This window comes from Protomyctophum parallelum, assembly GCF_964188405.1.
Source record: "Protomyctophum parallelum genome assembly, chromosome: 7".
In the NCBI taxonomy this organism is placed as follows: Eukaryota; Metazoa; Chordata; class Actinopteri; order Myctophiformes; family Myctophidae; genus Protomyctophum; species Protomyctophum parallelum.
Window position 1 is genome coordinate 36,503,443 of NC_139705.1, and position 17,033 is coordinate 36,520,475.

The window sequence follows — 17,033 nt, forward strand, 5'->3', positions numbered from 1 at the left end:
TAAGTAACTAACTAAGTAACTAACTAACTAACTAACTAAAACTAACTAACTAACTTATCTCATTAACACACTCAAACACTCACTAACTTTCTACAAACCTAATTAACTAAGAATCTAACAAACAATGGGAATGATACACGCCCTCCCTGACAATCCAGAAAAAGAACAAGTTTTCCCCGACAGAAAGTCCTCTAGAAAGGCCAGGTAATGGTTTGGAATGACTGGACGATGCGTCATAGAAACCCAGAAGTGTTTAGTTACAGCACCGCCTCTCTCTCCCCCTCCCAGCTGTAGCTGCTGGCCAATCGCAGCTGACTGCAATCCCCTCCCATGACGGCAGGCAGTTAAAAACACTTCACTAACTTGTGCTCTGTCTATCCACTCTGGTCTCTCCCCAGCCATCCAGCCGTCCAGCCTGCCCGCCAGCCTAATCCTTCCTCAGTACAGTCTGAAGCCACTCCAGAACTCACCATGTCAGTGAAGAGGAACGTCACCTACAGTGTCAAGTCGTCCTCCTCGGGGACGGCCCCCAGGAGCTTCAGCAGCATGTCTTACAGCGGACCCAGTGTGGCCTCCCGTCAGAGCTACAGCGTCCGCAGCTCAGGACCCAGCAGGGGCTATGGAGGAGGATCCGGTGGCTCCTACATATCCAGCTCCAGTGCCTACGGAGGCGGCATGGGCCTGGGCATGGGCATGGGTGGCGGTATGGGTATGGGTGGAGGTATGGGTATGGGTGGAGGTATGGGCATGGGTGGAGGTATGGGTATGGGCGGCCATGTCCCTATCCAGGCCGTCACGGTGAACAAGAGCCTGCTGGCCCCACTCAACCTGGAGATCGACCCCAAGATTCAGTCCGTCCGCACCCAGGAAAAGGAACAGATCAAGAGCCTCAACAACCGCTTTGCCTCGTTCATCGACAAGGTCAGTGCTTGTGCTGTACAATAAGAGCATGCAGTGAAACCCTGTGTGTCAATGTAACTCTGAGAGGTCAAAACTGACCCTTACAGGTCCGCCTTGACCTCTCTGAGTTACACTGACCCTCTGGACACTGATGATTTCACTTTGTAGGTGTCTGTGTGTGAACCTTCTCTGTGTCGAGGTTGCCTTGTGCTTGTACAACTTAATTATACACGGGGAGCCCATTTATCCTCCTTCTCTCAGCCATGATGGTTATGCAAGCTGTGTTTGATCAAAGGTTTGATCCATGTGTCTGCAATACTATGCTAATACCTTGGGTTCGACGGCGTGGAGAAAAAGTTGATTTAATCTCCCTTATGGTTTCATCACCTCCCACGGAACGCAGTCAAGACAGAGGAGATAAGAATGTTTGTCTCTAGGGGTTTGGCTTCAGGGCTCATATCTAATGCTTTTCTGGCAGTCCTTTTATAGTGATGGAAAACAGACACGCGGACGAGCGAGGATTCGAGAGCGAGGGGCGAGGAAAGGGAGCGAAGGGTGTGTCCATATGAAGCCCATAGCTAGTGATACGAGTTACCTTGGGAACGGGCCTTCCCTTTGCTGGGGTGTGGCTCTTAATATGTGGCCCTTACGGACACACACACAGACACAAACACACACACACACACATACACATACACCAGTGACACAGAAACCAAGCATATCTACCTAATTGACAATAACAGAAATGTTCACTACAGTGACATGCTAATGACATGACAAAGTAGTGTCCAATGTTATAGCTTTTCATCCATAACGTATTTCCTGACATTGAGCCCATTCTTCTGCTGCTAGGCGTATAGTTAGTCTCTACTCTTACCCAGGCCACAGCAGGTTAATATTTTAGAAGGCCAGTTGGTCTCATGTTCTGGTCAACACTGGCAGATTGGTTACATAACCACTCTTCTCTCGGAGGCCTGCGGACCATCAAACCGAGAGATTATAGGGAAACTGGCTTATCGCTTGATAATTGGTGATAACGGTCTGTTCGGATACGTGCCTCCTCATTTTTAGGACGTCTGTTGCAGCTCAAGAGGCTCTGTCCTCCAGACTTCAGAGCTGCTCTGTGAATAGAATGCAGCAACGAGGTGGGGAGGGGCAAGGTTCAGTCGCTGGCCATCACATACCTGTTGTCACACCCTGTTATTAATGTCCACAAATGTCTCTCTCGCCTCCCCACCCCCACGGTGTTCTCCAGCCCCTCCCACCCCCAATGGAGTGACTCCCCCCCTCTCTCTCAATCTCTCTCTCCCCTCATCGCACCTAGCTCACAGTTAAATATTTACCTTGCTTGTGTGTGTATGTAAACGAAAAAGGTTGCCTAGCTTCATAACCATGCCCTCCCCCCTCCCTCCTCCTCTCATCTGGTCTGGCACCCGTGACAACGGATATCAGTCTCCCTTGCTCTGTGAAAACAGGAAGACACAAAGGGAGGGATGGGGTTAAATACCTCTTTCCTCGTCATCCATTTTTCCAAACGCAAAATGCACACCTCCCTCCACAGTACATGACCTCCTGTCAGGATGCTTGTACAGCGGGCCTTCCTATGGAAAGAGAGACACACGCTGGAATGACCAATGAGCAGCTGGCCCCCGCAGATTAGAACAATAAACACAGTTGATTGTGAATAGCGGCTGAATCCTGCCATTTTGGTTGATGTCCAGGATGTTATCCAAGCTTTTATGTGGCTCTCATGTCAGCGAGCAGCGTTTACATCACCATTACAGGCAATTACAACCTGGCGTCCCTATTATATTGTCCAATAAGAATAGTTACATTTTCATTATTACATTATGATAATGTATCCTTTTTCTAATTTCGAAAATTCATGGGAAATGTTTGCCTATAATGACATGGCTTCATCTTTCTCCATACCAGGTGCGCTTCCTGGAGCAGCAGAACAAGATGCTGGAGACCAAGTGGAACCTGTTGCAGGGGCAGACCACCACACGCTCCAACATCGACAGCATGTTCGAGGCCTACATCACCAACCTGCGCCGGCAGCTGGACGGCCTGGGCAACGACAAGATGAGGCTGGAGGCCGACCTGCACAACATGCAGGGCCTGGTAGAGGACTTCAAGAACAAGTGAGTGTCTGTGAGGCACGAGGACCTGATAGCCAACCCTTAGGTGGTGGGGAAGGGAAGGGAGGAAGAATACAGGAGGAAAGGGTGGGAGGGATAGATCTGGAATTTATTAATTTATTTAAGTCTTTGCATTGGTTCCACAATGCAGTTCCTTTCCCCTAAACTGTTTCCACTCAGTTTTAGAAACAACATTGAATTTAGATGTCACCAGACATAATTTTCAGAGATCCCGGATTATGTGGCTACACATGACTAGAAGATCAGGAGCAAGGGTGTGAAAATAAGCTTAACCCTAAACCACAGAAGGATGGATTATTCCAATGAAGTTGAAGGGAACATGTAGGTGAAAGGATTATTTATGGTCTGTGGACTCATATTTTTTATGGACATGCATGTCTCATCTGTTCTAAATTAAAAAATACACTGACTCGGAACAGTCAAGGCTCAGGGTTCAAACAAGTTCTGAAATTATTAAGTTTCAAGTAATTTGACACCGCTGGAGTTGATCGCTATGTGACCTACTCCCCACATCTGTCTGACCGCAGATCTGCAGGGAATGACAGCACACAATAGGCATGTCCTGAATTATAAAACCCAACACAATACAAAATAATGACTCGAGACATGAACCTTTCACATGAACATGAATGACATAAACAAACACACCCATGCACAGCAGTGCATAGACGATGCAGTGCTGCATAAATCTATTGGCTTCTTATAGACACCTGGAGCATGTTAACTGAAGTCAGAGGGGGCCTGAAGGGAGAAATATGAACACCTGAAACTACTCACAAGTTGCTCTAAATCAACATTTTGCACCGGTGCAGCACCAGGGACAGAGTACTCACGCCTCCTAGTGTTGAAGTAGCATATTATCTTGTATGTCCATGAAAATGGAACATGTGTTTCCATTCCAATGTAATTATTATTCAATCGGTTAAATATTTTATTCATAGAACGTACAGAGAGTCTTAATCACCTTTAAACTGGTATTCTCATTTTGGGAATGCAGGTTTTCAGAATGTTCAACAATCTTTTTTCAAACAAATTAGTAGTAAAGATACAGCACAAGCCCACAACACATCCCATTGTGATGATTTATGCAACTTTTTGAAGTATGGAGACAATGTTTCTGCCCAACAGCGATGATTATGAACATGACTTGATAGAATCGTGTCAAAGCTCTGTCTGTGTGATTTTGTTTTTAATTTTATACTAATGACAATCTCAATAATGTTTGCACTCAGGTACGAGGATGAAATCAACAGGCGTACAGAGTGCGAGAACGACTTTGTGCTCATCAAGAAGGTCAGTATCGAGATTCAATATTTGAAACTGAACATATTTGTTCTCTGTGCTCTGTTGTCCCTGACGGTTTGACAATTCCGTATGTTTCAGGACGTCGATGAAGCCTACATGAATAAGGTCGAGCTGGAGGCCAAACTGGAGAGCCTGACAGATGAGATCAACTTCCTCAGACAGATCTATGAGGAGGTAAGCAATGATTCACTGCCTGACGTCACTCACCCACTGCATCCTGATTGGCTCAGACAAACCCTAGGGCCTCACAAGCACCAGCTGTTTTGGGCCTTGGTTGCACTCACTACTCACAGACTCACTAGAATAAAATCAAAAGAAGTAAAGAGAAGAAATTATAAAATAGAAAACCATCCTTGATTGAATCATAAAGGTTACAGAGTAGAAATGGTAGCAATTCCGTGTACCAAGCATGGCTTATTTTGATTGCAAACAGATGAATTCTGGGTTGCTTTCATCAACATTATTCCGGGTTTAATTAGCGAGCTGTCTTTGTTGAGTTATGGCATGGAACCTATGATATGATGCCATTTTGGTGTGGGTTTTACTTTACTGCATTCATGGGTTTTTACACATCTGTTTAGCATCTTGACGAGATGTTTGCCCTACCTCTGGAACTGAAGGAGATGGTTGAATTAACTTGGGTTGAATTGAGAGGATTGAGGATTTTAATTTATACAATGTTGAAGGACCATGTTGATCCTTGTAAATGACTTTTCTAAATATATAAAAAGCTTCAATCCATAACTTGTAGTGAATACAATACTTAATTTAAATAAATCTGTATCATGTATGGTAGAGTATGTTGTTAATACACTATAAATAAGAACAACATAACTGCAGTGGTTAGAGGTGGTCTCCCTGCTCTTCTATTGAGACATGTAGATGCTGTGTACAGGTAGGACCACTAGTGGTTAACTAGAGGTATTACATTACAGTAAAACGTTCTGCACTCGTCTTGCACGAGCGACCTGGGTTCATATCGCGGGGAGGACACGGAAGTTGTGGACTGCAGCTTTAAACAGCCTCAGAATTTGTTTCTGCCTGGTGTTTTAATCCCATGTCTGTCATGGTTCTTCCTCCAGGAACTGCGTGAACTACAGGCACAGATCAAGGACACCTCAGTCATCGTGGAGATGGACAACAGCCGCACCTTGGACATGGACGCCATTGTGGCCGAAGTGCGCGCTCAGTACGAGGCCGTAGCCAACCGCAGTCGCCAAGAGGCCGAGACGTGGTATAAGTCCAAGGTGAGGTCCAATTCCGATGCACTCACACGCTGACACGTGTAGCTCTCATCATGTAGAATAAAGCCAAAGGCAAAACGTAGTTGTGCACCTGTGTGCATACGCTTGAAAATAGCTGATCTGCATGTTCACAACGTGTCACAGTGCGGCCTGCTGTGAGCTTGTAGATCCGCCAAAAAAGTATAACAACGCTATAACGCAAATTTAATCTCTTACATTGGCACCTAACAATGACATTTGAAATCACAATGTTAACATTTCTCTGCACATTATCAATACTGATTGGTTGTTTTTCTGATGTCTGTTTAGTACGAGGAGATGCAGACATCTGCCAGCAGATACGGAGATGACCTGAGGAACACTAAGACAGAGATCTCAGACCTGAACCGCATGATCCAGAGACTGACAGCAGAGATCGATGGCGTCAAGGGACAGGTAAAACATTATGTAGCTCAGAGTAGACTTCTGTAGTTGCCATCATTGTTTTCTTATTTTGGACCAATGCAACGTAATTTAGTCATTTTAATTGCCATACGACATTAGTCTTTGAGAATCATAAAGATATTGTTCCAGCATTTTTGTTCTTACTGTCATGTGACCAGGAATGGCGCAGTAGATGTGCAAAAACACTTTAACTGAAATCAAAACCATTTGTTTTTAACATTTTAGCTTCGCCAGTTTTAACTGAGAATAACACAATTTATTTTCTGAACTTTTTGACATTGACACATTTGTAGTATAGTATTGTGGCGAAAGCTTCCACAGAAAACAACAGATCGGCAAGCTGACAACACACCAGCACAGAGCCCTGAGGGACTTCACTCAACCATACAAGTGGTTAATGTCTTCTGTTCTCTGTCTTCCATCAGCGGGCCAACCTGGAGGCCCAGATTGCTGAGGCTGAGGAGCGGGGAGAGATGGCCGTGAGGGACGCTAAGGAACGCATCAAGGACCTGGAGGACGCTCTGCAGAGAGCCAAGCAGGACATGGCCCGCCAGATCAGAGAGTACCAGGACCTGATGAACGTCAAGCTGGCCCTGGACATCGAGATCGCCACCTACAGGAAATTGCTGGAGGGAGAGGAGGACAGGCTGTCCACTGGCATCCAGTCAATCAACATTTCCCAACAGAGCTGTGAGTTTCGAGTTTGCCGTTATTTCCTTGTAATAACTGCAGCTAGGTTATTATTGTTTCCCATGATTATACCCTGGTGTTGTATTCGTTTTCCTATAGGCTTTAAAAGCAATCCCTTCATTCGCAAACAAACAGAAAGATGCCATCTCTGGCTAACATTTGCATGACTCTCCTCGTACAATATTAAAGGATGTAGCCTACAATATGAAGATAAAACATAAGGCTACACATTTCAAAAGTATGTACAAATGAAAACTGTGTAAAACAAAAAGTGTAAAACATCTCTAGATGGTCAATGATTTGATAGATTTCCCAATTGCCCATTTTCATTCTTGTCCTCGTCCCCTCTCAACAGCGAGCTACGGCGGCGGTTATGGTGGTGGCATGGACAGTCAGCTGAAGAGCAGCTACTCTAGCGGCAACTACAGCAGTTACGGCGGCGGTTACAGCAGTGGCGGCTACGGCAGCAGTGGCGGCTACGGAAGCAGCAGTGGCGGCTACGGAAGCAGCAGTGCCGGCTACGGAAGCAGTAGCGGCGGCTACGGGTTCAGCTCCGGCAGCAGCGGCGGCTACGGCGGCAGCGGGAGCGGGAGCAGCGTTGTCCAGAACAAGAAGAGTGTCGTCATCAAGATGATCGAGACCAAGGACGGCAAAGTGGTGTCGGAGTCCTCCGAGGTGGTGGAGGATTGAGCAGTTCAGCTGAGAGCGTCCGTCGCGGCCTGCTAGGATCTTCTCCTGTTAGTCTTAGTAGTTTTATACTCACAGCTCACTTCCCCCAAACCGTTAGTCTCTCAAGCCATGACTCTCTCTTCCACAATCTTTGAATGCTACAGAGTGTGCAATTCCGCCTGGTAAAAGTTGAGAACAGGAAGCTGTCATCTGCTCTTCAGACTGGAAGGGTATTATTCGACCTATCACAATGCAGTGTTCACGAAAATGAAGTACAGACTGTCAGGCGGCATTTGAGAATTGTGGGAGCCTAACACGTCTGTCTCGAGAGACTAAACCGCTGTCTAACAACCCAGTCTGAAGCAATTCCTCGCCATTCCTTCTACAGTACCATAGGCCTTCCATGTGTCCGCTAAAAGAAGCAATAGTCCTGACCCGAAAAGAAAAAAAGATCTGAAAGGGACCAAAGAATCTATTTTTGTCAGTCACATTTTGTATGTCTTGAAGATGAATGTTTGTTTTTACTAAACCAGTTGTTTGAAGTTTTTGTCTCACAAGCAACAAAAAAAGAGAAAAAGGATCGATGGGCAAATTGCAACTATGTAATAGTTGAAAAACAAAAACAAAACAAAAAGCAACATACAACACATTCCCTCCAATCTATGCAACTTTACTATTCCACACTACAAGGGCTATTCCCTTAAAGAATAAATAAATACAGGTTGCATGAAATGTGTAAAGTAGTATTGTGAATGTACTTAAACAGTGCGGAGGTGTTTTTGGTCAACTAATGTCTTAAAAATGTCTGCTACAGTAGGTAGTGCATGTCACCCCTATGTGTGTGTCCTGTAACGGTCGACCCCTTAGGAGACTGCCCACACAATACTGTTGTCCTGAGGTGCTGTTTTTGCTACCAAACCAAATAAAACAGTGTTTACTGAAATCTCCACGTTGTGATGAATTTATCCTTCATTCAAATGAAAGTATGAATAAATGAATTAGCAAATTATGGTTTAAAGTTTTGAATGAATGAATGAATGAATGAATGAAGCAGTTGAGACGAATAAGCAGTCTAAGTCCCTAATTTATTCTGACTCCTCCCCGAAAAGGCCTAGCTGTGTTGACCCCATATCCATCATTTATACATTATGGATAATTATTGTGGACTTAGACTGTTATTTGTCTCAACTGCTCAATTAATGAATGAATGAACAAATGAGAGAAACCGGAATAAAATACATCTAATCCTTATTATTTATTTATACTATGTGCTATTAATGAACGCAGCATGCAATTAAAATGACTGCTAGCATTTACAGTTGTTTATCAAGAACGAGAAATTGCTTTAGAAGAAGCTTTATAACAAGCGCCCCTGTTCCTAGACTGCAAAAGACAAGCCATTTCACATTTGTGTAGTGGGTTGAGCTTTTCCAATCATGTGACACCCTAATTGTCTCCACCAGGCCGAAGGCATGGGGAGAGAGTATGTTTTGCACTCCGTCCGTCCGTCCGTGTGTCCGTGTGTCCGTGAACAGCTAATCTCGGCCACCGTTAACCCGGTCGATGCCATATTTTGCACACACACTCCCTGGATGCCAACCATGAACCTCTGCCCCAAACTTTCCAGAACGGCCTGTTATAGCGCCACCAGGAGGCCGCTTTGTGCAAAACAAGTTTTTCAATGCCATATTTTGCACACACACTCCCTGGATGCCAACCATGAACCTCTGCCCCAAACTTTCCAGAACGGCCTGTTATAGCGCCACCAGGAGGCCGCTTTGTGCAAAACACGTTTTTGCACAGTACACCTACAGATTTTGTCCAAACATCACGCAAATTGCTACACAGTCTCTCTAGAGCCATTCAACGAAACGGGTCTTTCAGATTTATCAGACTCCATCCTGATTGGTTAAGATTGGCTTCCAAAGTTCACAGGAGTGCTCAGTTTCAAACAAAATGCTGCAAATCATGAACACATCGCGTGATTTCCGTGAAATTGTGCACCCACATTCCCACTAGGCCGAGGACGAAATGCCACATGAACAATTTCAACTCAGCCTCAAGGTGGCGCTATAACTGGCCAAAAAGTGTTTTTACCTCTAACTGCACGGATCTGTGGATAACCTGGTGGAGACCTGTGCCCGGAAGGGCACTTTTTCTAGTTACCCATATTCAGGACAGCTGATAGACCTGGCTGCTCACTGAATAAGAGGGAGCCACACCCAGCGATCAGAGAGAGTAGCTTGCTGGCCTTGTTGTTTGCCTGGTGGTGTGTTGGGGTCGCATGTGCAAGAGAATGTCATTGACGGTATGTAAGGTCTCCCTGTGTTTGTGTAATTGTAAAGTTATGAGCAAAATCTAAGTGTCTTATTCTACAGGCATCTGACAGTGGGAATCCCACCCTGGGATAGGCTGCTGTGGGTTGGTAGCCTACAGTTGGTACTGTTCAACCAAGGCTTAGAGCTGTCCCCCCCTGTCATCTCATCTGCCCTCGTTTGCCTCGCAAGCGGAGGCATTGTCCTGTGCTGTGGGCACGTCTGCCCAATATGTGTTTGAACCGTTTAACCGAGGTAAGGCAGTTCTGCTATACTAGACTATAGTTTGAAATCAGTTAATCATGTCCAGGTATTAATGGTATCTTTTTGTTTGTATTAGGAGAACCCAATCCAGTCTGCCTTGCCTCTGCTGTTTTTGTCCTCTTTAATTTGTTTATGATTTCGTTTTTTGTTTTACTTTGTTTGGTGCAAACCGATAGACTTGATGCTCCCCTTGATGCTTGAACATAACGGGTACTAATGTAATATTGGGCTCTGCCTATCAATCTATATAGTAGTGCCAGTAGATGAGGGTGCTGTAGCTGTAGTCCTGACAGGTGGTGGGTCACGTGGTCCTGTAGGCTGTCTTGGTTTAGTTATAGTGCATGCTATTTGTTTAATGTGAGATCAGTGCTGTGTGTGTAATTCTATTCTCTTTTTCTTGCAGTGTTTTGATGTGAAGTGTGCGCTATTTTGGTGGCGGTGACCTTTCCCCTCCTTCCCCTCACTCCCTGCCTTCCTGTCAGTAAGGACACCTTGGTACCCCCTGGCTACTAGTATATAGTTTTAAGCTTTGTAGGCTATTGCCAGTTTTTAGATCATTTTAGATATCGACCCTTTTGATTAAAATCATGTTTTAAATAACATTTTGTAGTAAACATAATAAAACATATTTCCACTGGAATTACACGTCTCTGCTCCCCTTCTTATCATTGCCCAGTGGGCTATTGTACATATATTCTCTGGGTGAAATTCCCATTGTGGCGTAGTCTGGTTCTGTTTCCGGGCCTTAGTGCCCAGGTTACATTTGTATAGCTTAATTAGCAGTTAGCACAGGCCTGTTAGCCCAGGGCTTATACTGTACATCTACTCTACTTGTTGTTAGTGCTGGGTTTGCCTTAGTTTCACACATCACTTTCATTCACTTTGGAATGTGGGATATCCCATAAACCCTGCAATGAAGCAATTTACTGTAGGCATGTTGCAAGGTTTTCCCTGACTTTTCATGTCCTCCCCCAAAACACTGAGGTTAAGATCACTGAGGTTAAGATCACTAATGTAATTGTAATGTGTTGAACTTGTGAGGAACAAAAGCAACAGAGCTTTATTTGTTCAACCAAATATCTTGCTTGATCATGTTACTAGCTTAGTAGCTTGTTAGTGTTGGAACAGTTTTTAAACCCCAGACTCTGATTTTGAAGTGTGAATTTACTATAGGATTTACTATAGGCTAGGCTAGGTGTAGGCTAATGTGAGTTGAGGTTAACTTGGGCTTTCATTCATATAATTAGGTGCCACATGTGGAGTGCACACCTCAAGCCTTACCCCCTCAAACCACCCCAACCTCATGAGATTCTCAACCATAATTATGGACTCAATAAAAATGTTAGGATTGAAAACAAAGGCTATGGTATAGGCCAATAACTTGAAATGGTTAGCAGGCTGTATGAAATATAAAGTTAATGGACACCATATAAGGCTTGTGTTGGCGCTCCTCCGTGTGTAATATGTCAGCATTACATGCAGTTAATTTCCACATGATACTTTGATTTTGACAATCAGTTTTAATTTGTCACATCACAGTCTTACAGGTGTAAAGCAGTCAGTGAAATTATTTTTATTTTGTGCACGCACCATCGTTTTGTAGTATTCCTATAGTCTATAGGCCTATATCTTTATTTGTTCTATTTAACCCTCTAAATATAAGGTAGGCCTATCTGCTTTCACATTACACTATCTTTATTCTTTATTCGGATCCACATTAGCTTCCACTGCTGCGGTCGCTATAGTCTTCCTGGGGTCCACACAAAACATCACAACATAAAAACAACATACAATACCATATACATACAAACAACAAATGACACTTGTCTGTCTAAATCTAAGTTCAATTACATTAGAATGCCAAAGATATAGGCCTATAGATAATGTAGGTTGTACAAAAGCACATCAGTCCAATTGTGTGACGTCTCCCAATGTATTTACTTTTGATTTGTTTTATGTTAACAGATAATGAGTTCCACTGTTGGGTGGCTCTATAAATAACAGATTTTTAAGTGTTTCTGTCTTTGGTATTGGAAGTTCCAAATACCCTGAGCTTACCTGTCTAGTTTGATATTTATGCTTTAGACCTGAACTAAATAATTGATCTCTGTAGAAATCTGGCTTTCCCTCAATGATTGCATTTCTGGTAAATTTGATAAGACTAGCAGTTAATTTAGCCTCTACAGTTAACCATACTAAACTGTGGTGCATCCTAGCAACATTGGTTTTAAAAGAGCAGTTCAGCACTAATCTTGAAGCTCTATTTTGTGCTAGCTGGAGTTTTGTATATCTCCTTTCTAATTAATGGTGTAACAGAGCATCTGCGTGTAACCGCAATACCCTTCCAACAACAATATCCTTCTACCCTAATAGACAGGGGGTACACGAGCACGGCCGTTTATCCGTGCTCTATCTCCTACCGAACCCCACTATTAGCACACATCTCTCCATGCAAAAAAAAAAATTCTGCACGCTCCCAGAATCCAGCTGCGCTACATTGCATTCACCCAACTGTCATATTTACTGTACAAATATTATATATAATATAATATTATTTTGTCAAACACGCTGTTATTGCAGTATTGCGCAAGATCAACAGCCTACGTCAAAATCGTCATGTTTGCCGACTACTTACGCCAACTGCGTTCACTTAATGGGGCCAGTCCTTCACAGTGACATGCGTTACATGAACCACGCGACCGGGATGATTTCTTACCCCTCAATGTCATGAATTTGCTGCCCCTGAACTCATCTTCTCCTCCTACAGTGCGTGTCAACCACATTAATCCCCATAGCCGACACTGGCATGGCCCTTCTCAGCTTCAATTATGTTTTTCATACCAATCGTTGCATAGAAGCAGCATGTTTTTGTTATGCGTACACACCCATGGTACTGTGCCAAGAGAACTCACAAATCAAGACAAACGCACGCACACGCAGTCAAGTTGTCTACCGATGTTAACCATCTCAAACCCTCACCCTAACCTAACCTCCCACGGGACAGCACACCTAAACCTAACCTAACCCTTAACGCACCCCTCACCAACCTTATGTCTAACCAAAGGATGCCTCCCGAGCCACTTCCAATGTGATTGAACTAGCCATTTTGTTTCTTAACTTTGTGTCTTATATCTCTATGGGTCCAAGCCGTGTCGGTCTGTCTCTGCCCCAAAAAGCAAGAATTTCAAACCCACAAAACGTATATTTGTCTCTTTCCTTTCGTTATTTTAATCCATTGGATGATATGCCCCAATCTCTTAACTTCATGTTTTCGTTAACGGACATGGAGAAAACGAATTAGAAAGTAAATAATAAACTTCATTAATTAATTTAAAATTCATCCACCGCAGAGGAGCTGTCATTGGTCAAAAGCCAGTGCACCTCACGGGGCCAGAGGGCTGAGCAGAGCCTTCTATAGGCTCTGGGGCTGACAAATATTAGCCCCAATGTTGAGTAAATCAACAAAGGTGTGGCAGCACCAGGAGAGAGTGTTGGAATATGATCTATATTATGTATATATATATGCTTTTATTCTGAAGTGCCCGGAGTGCTACCCGGAAGTGCCCATTAACGTGAGTGTATATATTGGCTAAATAAACGCCTCTCGTCAGTGTTCTGTTGTGTGTCAACAAGCTGACGAGGGGATGATGTGAACTGACGCTGCTGCCTACTCGTGTCTTATTTATTTCTTATTATGTCCGACTAGCTCCCAGGCTATATCTCTCCTCCTATCGCTGTAATGGCAGCTCTGCCAACAGGTTATGGGCCCAGCAGGACGGAGGATAATGGAAGCCGGTGGAGTCGGATTTGCTTTGATGGAGATGAACGCAACTTTGAATTATGGTTAGTAAAATTCCTCGGGCACCTACGGCTGAAAGGGTTGAAATACACTATACTGAACGAGCCTGCTATCGACGACGAAGACGTGCTCGATGGGGACGAAGCAGCCACAAGAGACGCCGAAGCTGAAGCAAGAGCCGCTGAGGACGCCGAGAAAAATGAGGACGCATACGCTGAGCTAATTCAAGTACTTGACGATAAAAGTTTGTCTTTGATTATGCGTGATGCAGCAGACGATGGGAGGAAGGCGTTACAAATTTTGAAGGATCACTATGCTGGCAATGGGAAACCAAGAGTGATTAGTTTGTACACAGAGCTTACTTCGCTCCAGAAGGCTGCTAATGAAACAATTACAGACTATATTATTCGAGCTGAAGCTTCCATCACGGCACTGAGGAATGCGGAAGAGACTTTGAGTGACGGCTTACTGACAGCTATGATTCTGAAGGGGCTCCCAGAATCATATAAGCCATTTTCCATCCACATTGCACAAAGTGACGACAACATCACCTTCGCCGAGTTTAAATCCAAACTTAGGAGTTACGAGATCACTGAAAAGTTCAGTAGCAATTCCGGGGCTGACAGCGTGATGATAATAAGAGGCAAGGACAAAGACGTGAGACTGTGCTGTTACAACTGCGGCCAGAGGGGGCATAAAGCTTTCGAGTGTGAAGGTGCTGCCGGTCAGAGAGAACAGAGACAGTGGTGCAGTCTTTGCAAAAATCCCACGCACAACGATGCCAACTGCAGGCGGAGAAGACGGAGAGACAACGTCAACGTGACGCAGGATGAAGAGGCGCGCACGTTCACCTTTAAGGTGGGCCAGGTGAACTGCGACTTGGACGGCACCGGGAGACCGAAGCAGAGACTATGTCAGGGCATTGCTCTGAGCATTGGGCTGATGGTCGACACCGGGGCTACGTCACACATTGTGACCGACGTGAAGAAGTTCCGAAACTTCGACGAGAGTTTCGAGCCACGGAAGCATGTTCTGGAGATGGCTGATGGAGTGAGGGCCTCTGGCATAGCGCTGAAGAGAGGTGCTGCAATAGTTTACCTGAGAGATGACAAGGGTCGAGAGGTGGAAACGATGCTGAAGGGGGCGCTGTATGTTCCATCCTTTCCCCAAGACATTTTCTCAGTCAACGCAGCGATATCCAACGGAGCCACAGTCTTCTTCAAAGAGAGACAGAACAAGCTCATCCAAAATGATGGTACGACATTCGACATTAAGGTACATGACAGGATGTTTTACTTAAACACTGTTGATAAGATTACTAATGTTGATGAATGTCATGGGTGTTATGATATCAAAACGTGGCATGAAATTCTAGGACATTGCAACTACGAAGATGTGTTGAAATTGCAGAATGTAGCCTAACTGAGGGTATGGACATTAAAGGCAAGGTTGATATTTCCAAATTGTCATGTGAAGTGTGCACAAAAGGTAAATTTGCTCAGAGCCGAAACAGAGAGCCAGACCAAAGGGCTAAAGCTGTGCTAGAACTTGTACACACTGATTTATTTGGACCAATCGATCCAACGGCTAAAGATGGATTCAAATATACTCTAGCATTTACTGATGACTATTCAGGAGCAATTTTTGTTTATTTCTTGAAATCTAAGAGTGACGCAGTCAAAGCTACAGAAAAATACATTGCTGATGTTTCACCTTATGGGAAAATTAAGTGTATTCGATCAGATAATTGTACCGTGTATGCTTCTGGTCTATTTCAAGCATTGCTAAGCAAAAATGCCATCAGACATGAGATCTCAGCTCAGAATGGGACAGCTGAAATAAATAGGAGAACACTGTTTGAAATGGCCAAATGCATGCTGATTGAAAGCAGTTTACCAAAAGAATTGTGGACTTATGCAGTAATGACTGCTGCTGTTATTCGAAACAGGTGTTTAAACAAGCGTGTAGGACAGACCCCATATTATATGTTGACAGGAAAGAAGCCAAACCTTTCGAGAATGAGAACATTTGGGTCACCATGCTATGCATACAAGCAAGACAAGACAAAGTTGGATTCACGATGTGAAGGAGGTATTTTCGTAGGCTATGACAAAAACAGCCCAGCTTATTTGGTGTTTTATCCTGACACAGGGAAAGTACTTGTAGCTAAACACAGATTGGTAAAGTTCATTCAAAAGAGTGTCATTGCGAGTCAGACACAAACCGAGCAAGAAATGGAGGAGGATGATGGTTGCAGTATAAGGGGGGCTGTAAACTATCTACCTAAAGTTAAGGAAACCATTGTAATCCCAAAAGAGACACAAAAACAAGAGGCAGAGGCAGAGATGAGTGATCTGGTTGCCATTCAGGCAGGTGAAGGTAGCCAGAGTACAGAGATGAGTGATCTGGTTGACATTCAGGCAGGTGAAGGTAGCCAGAGTACAACTTATCCAAAAAGAGAAAGGAGACCACCTCAATATTTAAAGGATTACGAGTGTCAAGCAAAATCTGATGACCAGGGAAATGTAACCTTTGATTATTGTTATGGAGTGATGAGAGAAAATGATAAATTTACCCTGACTATACTGCCAGAGGGCAAGAATGCAGTGGGGGGTGAAAACAAAAACAGGGTGATGATGCATTATTGTCACAACACAGTAAAACAAAAGAGAAGGAAAAATAAGTGTTTATTTGTGTTTGGGTGATCTGATTGTGATTTATTTAATCTGCTTTTTTGAGTATTTGGAAAGTATTGTATTTGAGAAATGACATGAGTATTTGAAGTTTTATTATTGCAACCAGTAATTTGATGACATAACATGATGACAGATGTAAAAGAGATGCTTACATTTTGCACATATTTATTGAAATGGATTATTTATTTTATGTGAAGATTGTGTAAAATAAGTTGAGATTTAAGGTTTAACATTATTAAGTTTAATGCATTTTATTGTTTACCAATATGCGATCAAGTGGGGGTGTTGGAATATGATCTATATTATGTATATATATATGCTTTTATTCTGAAGTGCCCGGAGTGCTACCCGGAAGTGCCCATTAACGTGAGTGTATATATTGGCTAAATAAACGCCTCTCGTCAGTGTTCTGTTGTGTGTCAACAAGCTGACGAGGGGATGATGTGAACTGACGCTGCTGCCTACTCGTGTCTTATTTATTTCTTATTATGTCCGACTAGCTCCCAGGCTATATCTCTCCTCCTATCGCTGTAATGGCAGCTCTG

At 43.8% G+C, this 17,033-nt stretch overlaps 1 protein-coding gene across 1 annotated transcript; it reads left to right on the forward strand.

The window, feature by feature from the left end:
• The first annotated feature begins 369 nt into the window (after window positions 1-369).
• Window positions 370-8,361, forward strand: LOC310861657 (intermediate filament protein ON3-like). Its single transcript, XM_083769204.1, has 8 exons — window positions 370-921; window positions 2,836-3,044; window positions 4,295-4,355; window positions 4,446-4,541; window positions 5,450-5,614; window positions 5,921-6,046; window positions 6,481-6,745; window positions 7,101-8,361. The coding sequence occupies exons 1-8, from the start codon at window positions 472-474 to the stop codon at window positions 7,433-7,435; spliced, it is 1,707 nt and encodes a 568-aa protein (XP_083625330.1). The 5' UTR covers window positions 370-471; the 3' UTR covers window positions 7,436-8,361.
• Window positions 8,362-17,033: the final 8,672 nt, after the last annotated feature.

Bases quoted from the DNA above. Each gene is read 5' to 3' on its own strand.
- LOC310861657 (XM_083769204.1), top strand. From the start codon at position 472: ATGTCAGTGAAGAGGAACGTCACCTACAGTGTCAAGTCGTCCTCCTCG. The intron at 5,615-5,920 runs GTGAGGTCCAAT...ATGTCTGTTTAG, and splicing joins AGACGTGGTATAAGTCCAAG to TACGAGGAGATGCAGACATC. The intron at 6,047-6,480 runs GTAAAACATTAT...GTCTTCCATCAG, and splicing joins TCGATGGCGTCAAGGGACAG to CGGGCCAACCTGGAGGCCCA.